Source organism: Manacus candei, unplaced genomic scaffold (genome assembly GCF_025592945.1).
Source record: "Manacus candei isolate 608988 ecotype Guabito, Panama unplaced genomic scaffold, ASM2559294v1 h1tg000632l, whole genome shotgun sequence".
Taxonomy (NCBI): domain Eukaryota; kingdom Metazoa; phylum Chordata; class Aves; order Passeriformes; family Pipridae; genus Manacus; species Manacus candei.
The window spans coordinates 16,778-28,269 of record NW_026138680.1 but is presented as its reverse complement, the minus strand read 5'-3'; the positions used below and the strand labels follow the sequence as shown (position 1 = coordinate 28,269).

The 11,492-nt window shown below is 56.1% G+C and overlaps 1 protein-coding gene across 1 annotated transcript; it reads right to left on the bottom strand.

Moving 5' to 3' along the window:
• Positions 1 to 547: 547 nt before the first annotated feature.
• On the bottom strand, positions 548 to 11,110 carry LOC127466185 (eukaryotic initiation factor 4A-I-like). Its single transcript, XM_051776783.1, is given in 13 exon segments — positions 548 to 668; positions 670 to 719; positions 1,716 to 1,803; positions 2,091 to 2,162; positions 2,770 to 2,925; positions 4,499 to 4,642; positions 5,441 to 5,550; positions 7,245 to 7,389; positions 7,391 to 7,414; positions 8,303 to 8,442; positions 9,220 to 9,352; positions 9,889 to 9,943; positions 11,048 to 11,110. Coding segments are annotated over 13 exon segments (1,227 nt in total). The 5' UTR covers positions 11,071 to 11,110; the 3' UTR covers positions 548 to 581.
• Between the last annotated feature and the right edge of the window lie 382 nt (positions 11,111 to 11,492).

Below are 11,492 nucleotides of genomic sequence, written 5' to 3'. Positions count from 1 at the left end.
ATAGAAAAAGAAAATACAATAAAATAAAAATATTAAAAATTAAAATAAAATAAAATAAGAAAAATAAAAATCAATATCAAAACATAGGAAAAGAAAATAAAGTAAAATAAAAATTTTTAAAATTAAAAAATAAAAATCATAAAATAAAAATATTACAAAAATAAAAAATAAAATAAAACTAAAAATAAAATAAAAAACACAAAAAAATTAAAAATTATAAAAAGACGAGAATAAAAAATAAAAATATTTTAAAAATAAAATTAAATCAGTACAATAAAATTATTAACAAAAAATAAAAATTTAAAAAAACTTAAACAAAATTTTAGAGAAAAAATAAAAAAAAATAAAAACAAAACTTTAAAGAAAAAAAAAAAACAAAGAAACAAAACAAAACCAAACCCAAATAAAAACCAAGAAAAAAACAAAAAAAAAACCAAGAAAAAAACCAAGAAAAAAATTTAAAAAAAAAAACACAAAAAAAAAAACAGAGGAGGAAAAAAATGAAAATCACCGCCGGGGGGGGGGGGGAGGGGCTTTTTTGGGGGGGTGGGGGGGTGTGAGTTGGGGGGTGGGGGAGGGGCTCAGATGAGGTCGGCCACGTTGAGGGGCATCTCCTCGATGGCCGTGTTGTAGAAGGTCTCGATGTCCCGCAGGGTCCGTTTGTCCTCTCTCGGTCACCATGTTGATGGCCACGCCCTTCCGGCCGAACCGGCCCCCCCCGCCCGATCCTGGGGGAGGGGGTGGTCAGCATTGGGGGAGGGGCACCACCCCAAACCCCCTTCATTCCACCCCAAAATCCCTTTAATTCCACCCCAAACCCCCTTTAATTCCACCCCAAAAATTCCTTCATTCCACCCCCAAACCCCCTTCATTCCACCCCAAAAATTCCTTCATTCCACCCCAAAAATCCTTTTATTTCAACCCCAAAATCCCTTTTATTCCACCCCAAAATCTTCCTAATTCCAAAAAAACCCTTTCTTTGCCTTTTTTTTTTTGCCATTTTTTCGGGTTTAAAAAAAAAGCCCCCCCTTTGTTTTTTAAGCCCCACCCCCTCCCATTTGGCTCCTCCCACTCATTTAGGCCCCTCCCCCCCCAATGTTTTGGGGGTTTAGGGGAAATGGGGGGGAGGGTTAAAGGGGAGAATTTGAGGGTTTAGGCAGAAAAAATGGGGTGAAAAATGGGGGTTTTTGCCCCCCCCCTTTTAGCTCCACCTTCCCTGCTTTAGCCCCACCCCCATTAGCCCCTCCCCCCACCATTGGATGTAGTTCTAGCTCCGCCCTCCCCCTTTAACCCCTCCCCCCCTTTGCCCCTCCCCCACCTGTGACTGTAGTTCTAGCCCCTCCCCCACCCCCCTTAGCCCCTCCCCCACCTGTGACTGTAGGTTCTAGCCCCTCCCTTTTTAGCCCCTCCCCCACCTGTGGATGTAGTTCTAGCCCCTCCCCCACCCCCTTAGCCCCTCCCCCACCTGTGGATGTAGTTCTAGCCCCTCCCCCTCCCCCTTTAGCCCTCCTTCACCTGTGGATGTAGTTCTAGCCCCTCCCCCTCCCCCCTTAGCCCCTCCCCCACCTGTGGATGTAGTTCTAGCCCCTCCCCCTCCCCCTTTAGCCCCTCCCCCACCTGTGGATGTAGTTCTAGCACCCTCCCCCCTCCCCCCTTAGCCCCTCCCCCACCTGTGGATGTAGTTCTAGCCCCTCCCCCTCCCCCCTTTAGCCCCCTCCCCCACCTGTGGATGTAGTTCTCGCGGTTGGTGGGCAGGTCGTAGTTGATGACCAGTGAGACCTGCTGGACGTCGATGCCCCGGGCCTGGGGGGAGGAGGGAGGGGTCAGGGGGGGTGGGGGAGGGGTCAGGGGGGTGGTGGGGGAGGGGCAGGGGGGGTCAGAGAAGGGGAGACCCCCCAAGGTTTGGGGTCAAATTTGGGGGTTTAAGGGGAAAAAAGAGGAAGTTTTGAGGGTGGGGGGAGGGGCTGTGAGAGTGGGGGAGGGGCTGTGAGGGCAGGGGAGGAGCTCTGGTGGGGGGGAGGGGCTGTGAGGGGTGGGGGAGGGGCCGTGAGGGTGTGGGGAGGGGCTGTGAGGGTGGGGGAGGGGCTGACCAGGAGGTCGGTGGTGATGAGGACCCGGCTGGATCCGGACCGGAATTCCCTCATGATGACGTCACGCTCCTTCTGGTCCATGTCCCCCGTGCTGGGGGGGAGGGGACAGCTCAGGGCTTTGGCCCCTCCCCCCACCCTTCAAACTCCTCCATACCCTTCCCAAAATCTAAGGCTTTCTCCCCCCAAAATTCAGGGATCAACCTCTCAAATCTAAGGATTTACCCCCCAAAAATCACCTGACCCTCCCCCACCCTTTGAGCCCCCCCTCCCCCACCCTCCATTGACTCCCCCCAAAATTCAAGGATAAACCCCCGGAAAATTCACCATTTTACCCCTCAAAATTGTTGGGATTTCCCCGGGCCCCTCCCCCACCCTGGCAGCCCCTCCCCCACTCCCCTTAAATCTTTAATTATTCCCTCAATAAATCCCATTTTTAACCCCCCAAACTTCAGGGTTCCGCCCCTCCCCCACCCTATTAAATTTTCAGGGGGATCTCCCCTCTCCTTCCAGGCCCCTCCCCCACCCCCAGGCCCCCTCCCCCGCCCCCCCTTAAATTTTTAATTATTCCTCAATAAACCCCCCTGGGAACCCCCCAAAATTTGGGGGTTCTGCCCCTCCCCCCGCCCCCCTAAATTTCTCTAGGCCCCTCCCCCCCAACCCCTAAAGCCCCCTCCCCCACCCTAGGCCCCTCCCCCACCATGGCGGACACGGTGAAGTCCCGGGCGTGCATCTTCTCCGTCAGCCAGTCCACCTTGCGCCGCGTGTTGATGAAGATGACGGCCTGGGTGATGGTCAGCGTCTCGTACAGGTCACACAGCGTGTCCAGCTTCCACTCCTGAGTGACCACAGAGTGACCACTGAGTGACCAACTGACCACTGAGTGACCAACTGATCACTGAGTGACCAACTGATCAATAACTGATCAATAACTGATCCATAGAGAGCTCCCCATGATCAATAACGGATCAATAACTGACCCCAGGTCACACAGCGTGTCCAGCTGCCACTCCTGGGGGCACAGAGTGACCACTGACTGACCACTGAGTGACCAGCTGACCACTGAGTGACCACTGAGCAATAACTGATCAATAATGGATCAATAACTGACCCCAGGTCACACAGAGTGTCCAGCTTCCACTCCTGGGGAGCACAGTGACCACTGAGTGACCACTGAGTGACCAACTGACCACTGAGTGACCACTGAGTGACCACTGAGTGACCACTGACCAACTGACCCACTGACCAATAACTGATCAATAATGGATCAATAACTGGCACAAACCCCACCAATAACGGATCAATAACTGACCCAATGTGGATCAATAACTGCCACAAAACCCAACACAAAACTGATGCAAATTTTACCCAAAACTGCCCTGAAACTGCCCCAAAAATGACCCCAAAATGACCCAAAACTGACTCAAAACTGACCCCAAATTTGACCCAAAACTGCCCCAAAACTGACCCCCAAAACTGACCCAAAACTGACCCAAAAATGACCCCAAAACTGACCCAAAACTGACCCAAAAATGACCCCAAAAATGACCCAAAATGACCCAAAACTCACCAAAAACTGAGTCAAAACCGACCAAAAACTGATCCAGAAAATGACCCAAAACTGCCTCAAACCCCCCCAAGATCCCCCAAACCCACCCAAAACCACCCTTTAATGCCCCAAAATTGCCCTTTAATGCCCCAAAATTGCCCCAAACCCCCCCAAAACTGCCGTGTCCCCCCCGCTCAGGGGTCTGTCCCACGGGGGGAGGGGGCAGCCCATGGTTTGGGGGGGGTCTCTCTGGCACGGGGTGACTGCGGGAGGGGCCACGGGGGGGGCGTCCCACAAATCCTGAGCCCATGCGGGGGTTTTGGGGGGGATTTGGGGGGTTTTGGGGGTTTTTGGGGGGATTTGGAAGGATTTGGGGGATATGGGGGAATTTGGGGGGATTGGGGGGGGATTTGGGAGGATTCGGAGATTTGGGGGATTTGAGGGATTTGGGGGGGATTGAGGGGATTTGGGGGAATTTGGGGGATTTGGGGGGGTTTGGGGGGGATTGAGGGGATTTGGGGGAATTTGGGGGGATTTGGGGGGGATTTGGAAGGATTCGGAGATTTGGGGGATTTGAGGGATTTGGGGGGTTTGGGGGGATTGAGGGGGACCCTTACTGACCCAAAATCCCCTGGAATGGCCCCAAAATCCCCCCCAAACCTCTCTCTTGACGTTGATGTAGAACTGGCGGATCCCCTCCGGCGTCAGCTCCTCCTGCCCCAAAACTGACCCAAAACCCCTCAAAAACGACCCAAAACCCCCCCGAAACTGACCAGAAACTGACCCCAAACCCCCCCCAAAACCCCAAATCTGACCCTCAATGACCCAAAATCCCCCGGAATGGCCCCAAAACCCCCCAAACCTCTCTCTCGACGTTGATGTAGAACTGGCGGATCCCCTCCAGCGTCAGCTCCTCCTTCTTCACCAGGATCCGGATCGGGTCCCTCATGAACTTCTTGGTCACCTCCAGCACGTCCAGGGGCATCGTGGCCGACAGCAGGACCACCTGGGGGCCCGAAAGTTGGGGTCAGAACCCTAAAAAATGGGATTGGGACCCAAAAAAACCCTAAAAAATGGGATCGGGACCCCCAAAGACCCTAAAAAATGGGGTCAGAACCCTAAAAATAGGGTCAGGACACAAAAAAAAAAATCATAAATCACCCCAGAAACTTCTAAAACCACTCAGGGATCCCCAAAAACCCACCCCAGGGGCCTCGTAGCCGAGAGCAGAACCACCTGGGGACCTGAAATTTGGGGTCAGAACCCTAAAAAATGGGGTCAGGACCCCTCAAAACCTCAAACCCCACCCTTAGAAAGCACTAAACCCTTTAATCTCCCCCTCCCAAACCCCCCCAAAAACCCCCAAAAATGGCCCCAAACCCCCTCAGGGGACCACCTAAATTCCTTTGGGACCATCCTGGGACCCCCAAACCTTTCCTGGGACGCCCCAAAACCCCCCCTCGGACCCCCCAACCCCCCCCCAATTCACCCCAATAACCACAACACCCCCCCCTTAACCCCCCCCCCAAAATTCCTCAAAACCCCCTTGGGGACCCCCCAAATTCCATTGGGACCATCCTGTGATGCCCAAAACCGTTTCTGGACCCCCAAAACCCCTCCTGGGACCCCCAAAATCCCCCCAATTCACCCCAAAACCCCCCCTTACCCATCCCGGCCGCCAGGGGGCGCTGCTGGGTCAGAACGGAGCGGTTTTGGGGTCAATTTTGGGGTTTTTTGGGAGGGTTTTTTTTGGGGATTTGGGGGTTTTTTGGGGTGGTTTGGGGTGATTTGGGGCCCCCCCCACCTGCGTGTTCCCGCTCAGCTTCTGGAAGATGTCGTAGATCTGGTCCTTGAAGCCCCTGCTCAGCATCTCGTCCGCCTCGTCCAGCACGAACATCTTGATGAATTTGGGGGCTGGGGGGGGATTTGGGGGGGTCAGGGGGGGGTCCCCAAAATTTGGGGGGGGTCCTAAAAAGGGATTTGGGGGCAGTTTGTGGGGTTTTGGGGGTCCCTGGGGGGGGTTGAGGGTCTCTTGGGTATCCCAAGAGATCACGACTTGGCCTCGTCCAGCACGAACATCTCGATGAATTTGGGGGGCTGAGGGGGGATTTGTGGGGGGGTCAGGGGGGGTCCCAAAATTTGAGGGGGTCCCAGAAAGGGATTTGGGGGGCTGTTTGTGGGGTTTTTGGGGGTCCCTGGGGGGGATTTTGGGGGTCCTGGGAGGTCATGATTTTGGCCTCGTCCAGCACGAACATCTCGATGAATTTGGGGGCTGGGGGGGGATTTTGGGGGGGTCAGGGAGGGGGTCCCAAAATTTGGGGGTGGGTCCAAAAAAGGGATTTGGGGGCAGTTTGTGGGGGTTTTGGGGGGTCCCCTGGGGGGGATTTGGGGGGTCCCAGGTCTTTTTGGGGGAGTTTTTGGTGGCCCCCAGGAACGTTTTTGGGGATCCCAGGGGGGTTTTTTGGGGGTCCCAGGGTGGATTTTGGGGGTCCCCCCCCTCAGCCCTGCCGTTGATCAGCCCCCCGGGGGGGTTTTGGGGTCTGACCCCGCAGGACGCGGGGCCGGGACCCCCCCCCCAAAATCCCGGGGTCAGGTGACACGCGGCTCATCACGGGGGGGGACACCCCAAACTGGGGACCCCCAAACGGGGACCCTCCCCCAAAAACTGGGGACCCTCCCCCAAAATTTGGGACCCCCTCCCAAAATTAAGGACTCCCACAAAATTGGGACCCTCTCCCCAAAATTCTGGACTCACTCCTAAAATTAAGGAACCCCCCCCAAAACTGGGAAACCCCCCCCTGAAATTGGGACCCTTCCCCCTAAATTTGGGGATCCCCTCCCAAAATTAAGGACCCCCCTAAAATTGGGACCCTCCCCTTAAATTCGGGGACCCTTTCCCAAAATTAAGGACCTCCCCCAAAACTGGGAACACCCCCAAAAACTGAGGACCCTCCCCCAAAATTGGAGACCCCCCAAAATTGGGGACCCCCACAAATTTGAGGACCACCCCTCACCCCTCCAAAGTTGGGGACCCGCCCCTTAAACTGGGGGACCCCCCAAAATTGGGGACCCCTCACCTGGGGTCTATTTCGGGAGCATTTTGGGAACTTTTGGGCATTTTTCCCCAATTTTGGGGAGGTTTGGGAGGTTCCTGCAACCCTTTCTGGGGGGGTTTTGGGGGTCCCTGAGGCCGATTTTGGGATGATTTTGGGTGTTTTTGGGGGATTTTAGCCCAATTTTGGTTGTTTCTGGGGGTTTTCAGTGTCCCCAAATCAGATTCTGAGGTGGTTTTGGGGGGGTTTAGCCCATTTTTGGGGGGGTTTTACCCATTTTTGGCTGTTTCTGGGAGTGTTCAGTGTCCCCAAATCATATTCTGGGGTGGTTTTGGGGGGGGTTTAGCCCATTTTTGGGGGGTTTTAGCCCATTTTTGGCTGTTTCCGGGTGTTTTCACCGTCCCCAAATCATATCCTGGGGTGTTTTTGGGGGGGTTTCAGCCCATTTTCGGGGGGGTTTTACCCATTTCTGGGGTCCCCGAAGCCGTTCCCGGGGGTTTCGGGGGCGCCCGAGCCCGATTTTGGGGCGAAACCGGCCGTTTTTGGCTCACTCACAGAGGTATCTGCGGTTCAACATGTCGAAGACCCGCCCGGGGGTCCCGACCACCACGTGGGGGGCCTCGAGCTGCAGCTTCTGGACCTCGGCCCGGACGTTGGTGCCCCCGATGCAGGCGTGGCACGAGGCCCCCATGTAGTCCCCCCAGGGCCATCACCACCTTCTGGATCTGTGACGTCAGCAGTGATGTCATCAGTGACATCATCAGGGGGAGAAACGCCCCGGAAATCCGAGCCCCCAAAGACCCCCCCAGGACCTTCAGAGCTCCCCCCCAGCGCCATCACCCCTTTCTGGAGTGGTGACATCATCTGTGACATCATCAGGAGAAAAAACACGGCGGAAAACCCCCAATAAAACCCATTTTGGGGCCTTAAAAACCCCCCCTGGGAGCCCCCAAAGACCCCCCCGGGGACCCTCAGAGCTCCCCCCCAGCGCCATCACCCCTTTCTGGGTCTGTGACGTCATCAGTGACGTAATCGGCGACGTCACCCGGTGTCCCCCAGCCATGAACCAGCGCCGGTCACTGGTCCGGACTGGGATGAACTGGGAGCTCTTTGTTCTCCCCCCGCTGGATTCGGGACCCGGGGCCACGGGGAGGCCCCGCCCTGCCCAGGCAGTGGGGGACTGGGGTGGACTGCTCTGGACTGGGTTATACTGGTCTGGACTGGTCTATACTGGTCTGTAGTGGTCAATACTGGTTTATACTGGTCCATACTGGTTTACCTGCTGGGCCAGCTCACGGGTGGGGGCCAGCACGAGGGCCTGGGTGCAGAGCCCTGGACTGGTCTGTACTGGGTTTTAGCTGCCTGTCCTGGTCTGTACTGGTCTGTACTGGTCGGTAGTGGTTTGTATTGGTCTGTACTGGTTTATACTGGTCTGTACTGGTCTGTACTGGTCCATACTGGGTTACCTGCTGGGCCAGTTCGTGGGTGGGGGCCAGCACGAGGGCCTGGGTGCAGAGCCCTGGACTGGACTGTACTGGTTTTTAGCTGCCTGTACTGGTCTGTACTGGTCTGTACTGGTTTATACTGGTCTGTACTGGTTTATAGTGGGTTACCTGCTGGGCCAGCTCGCGGGTGGGGGCCAGCACGAGGGCCTGGGTGGCCTTGAGGTCGAGCTCGACCTGCTGCAGGATGGAGATGGCGAACGTGGCCGTTTTCCCCGTGCCCGACTGCGCCTGCGCGATGACGTCATAGCCTGGGGACAGACAAGGAGTGACGTCATAACCTGGGGACAGACACACCCAGTGACGTCATAGCCTGGGGACAGACAAGGAGTGACGTCATAACCCGGGGACAGACACAGAGACAGTGACATCATAGCCTGGGGACAGACACAGACAGTGATGTCATAGCCTGGGGACAGACACAGACAGTGACATCACAGCCTGAGACAGACACATAGACAGTGACGTCATAACCCAGGGACAGAAAGAGTGACGTCATAGTCTGGGGAGAGAACACAGTGACATCATAGTCTGGGGACAGGAGAGAGACACTGTGATGTCATAGCCCAGGTACAGACACGTTGGCAGTGACGTCATAGCCTGGGGACAGAACACAGTGACATCATAGCCCAGGAACAAAACAGGAAGTGATGCCATAGCCTAGAACAGAACGGGAAGTGATGTCGCAGCCCAGGACAGAACAGGCAGTGATGTCATACCTCAGAACAACAAACAGACAAATGACATCACAGCCGGATTTTTTCAGGATTTGGGCTATTTTTGGGTGAATTTTGGTGGTTTTAGGGGCCCCTGATCCCATTTTGGGGGGTCCCGGGGCCCTGGGGGGTCCCACCTTTGATGCAGGGCAGGAAGAGCCGCTGCAGGGGCGGGTTTTGGGGGCGTTTGGGTGATTTTGGGAGTATTTGGGCTGGGTTTTTCCCCAATTTTGGTTATTTCTGGATGGATTTTGGGGTTTTTGGGGGCCCTGATCCCATTTTTGGGGGTCCCCGGGCCCTGGGGGGTCCCACCTTTGATGCAGGGCAGGATGGCTCTCTGCTGGATGGCCGAGGGCTTCTCGAAGCCGTAGGCGTAGATGCCCCTGAGCAGCGGCTCCGACAGGTTCATCTCATCGAACGAGTCCACCACCTCGTGCCAGTTGCTCTGCGGGGCACCAGCAAGGACCAGTAAGGACCAGTAAGGACCAGTGACGGCCCAGAGACCCCCCAGTGCAGCCCCAGTGCAGCCCCAGTGCAGCAGAGCCGTTCCCAGTAAGGGCTGATGAAGATTCCAGTTTGCCCAGGAGGGTTTGGACCCCTCCCAGTTTGGTTCTGACTCCTCCCACTCCCTCCCAGTGTGGTTTGGACTCCTCCCAGTCCGTCCCAGTTTGGTTCACGCCCCTCAAAGTCCATCCCAGTGTAACTTTGACTCCTCCCAGTCCATCCCAGTCTGGCTCTGACTCCTCTCACTCCATCCCAGTATAATCTGGTCTCCTCTCAGTCCATCCCAGTTTTGCTCTGACTCATCCCAGTCCATCCCAGTATGGTTTGGACTCCTCCCAGTCCCTCCCAGTATCACTTTAACCCCTCCCAGTTCCTCCCAGTTTGACTTTAACCCCTCCCAGTCCCTCCCAGTATCACTTTAACCCCTCCCAGTATCACTTTCCCCCCTCCCAGTCCGCCCCAGTCCGCCCAGTTCACCTCGATGACTCCGTCCGGTTCCATCCCCTCGGGTCCATTTTCCCTCTCTCGGGCTCTGTCGGGGCCGATGTCGCGACACGTCGTGACCTTTGACCTCCCCCGTTTCCCCTCCCCCCCGAACCCCCACGCGGGGCCTCCCGGAAGCGCCCACAGGAAGCCCCGCCCCCACTTCCGCCTCAAACAACCAATCAGCGGCCGCCGCGGCGGAAAACCCGCCCCCGCTTCCGGTAAACCCGCCAATCAGAGGCGGCCGCCGCCGGTGACGTCACTCACAAAAGGCGCGCGCGCGCGGCCACGTGGTTTGGGGGGGGGTCGAAAAAAGGGGGAAAATCGGGAAAAAAGGAGGAAAAAAAAGGGGAAAAGAAGAAAAATAAATAAAAGGGAGGCGGGGGAGGGGAGCGAAGGGCGGGATTGGGGGCAGGGACCCGAAAAAATTACCCGAAAAACACCCGAAATTAGAGAAATCGGGAGAAAAGGGGAAAAAAAAACAGGAAAAAAGGCAAAAAGACAAGGAAAAAAGGAATAGGGACAAAAAGAGGAAGCGGGGAGGGGTAAAAAAAAAAGGGGGAAGGGTTGGAAGGGCGGGATGGGGAGGGAGAGAAAAAAAAAACCCGAAACGTCCAAAAATAGGAAAGAAAAGGGAAAATCGGAGAGGAATAAAAGGGGGAAAGGGAGGAAAAACGGAGAAATGGAAAGAAAGGAGGAAAGGGGGGGGGGAAAATGGGAGCGGGGGTTGAATAAGAGGGGGGGGGAAATCAAAAATCGCCGAAAATCGGGGGGAAAAAAAAGGAAAAAATCTGGAAAAGTTTCAGGATAAAAATGGGGGTTTGAGGAAAAAAAGGGGGGTGGGGGAGGGGGTTTAACGGCGAGAACCCCCCCCCGGGAACGGCCCCCAAAATCAAACCCTCCCCCACCACAGACGCTCCCCGCGCCCCTCCCCCACGCAGGACCCTTTGTGGCCCCTCCCCCACCTTTCGGACCCCCCCCCGAACCCCCCCATTTCCCCCCAAAAAAATCGCGTCCCTTCCCCCCACTCAGGACGTTTCGGACGCCCCTCCCCCCCCCGATACCCTCCTAAAGCCCCTCCCCCACCCCCGGGACACCCCAAATGCCCCGAAATCCCCCCGAAAGCCCCCAAAAGCCCCCCCAAAAGTCGCACCGACTGTCGTGACTCGCCGACATCGCCTGGGCCGGTTCGGGGCGGCCCCCCCCGCCGCTGCCGCTTTAAGAAGGGCTTTGGCCCCGCCCACGCCGTTCGCTGATTGGCTGGGACCGCCCTCGCCACGCCCACGGCGCGCGGCGATTGGTTAAACCCTCGTTAGCCACGCCCAGCAAGGGCGGGATTAAACGGGCGTGGCCGCGACGGGAGCCGGCGGCGATTGGTTGGCGGGAAGGCCACGCCCATGGAAAGGAAGGGGCGGGGTTTGAGGCGGAAAAGGCGGGGCTTTGAGGGGAAGGGGCGGGGCCTCAGGGACATGTGGGAGGGGGAGGGGAAAGGGGGGGGGTGGGAGAGCCCCTCCCCCACCCCGGGAACCCCCAAAAACGAGGGGGGAGGGGAAGGGGAAGGGCCCAAATTTTGGGGGGAGGGGGGAACACGGGGGGGG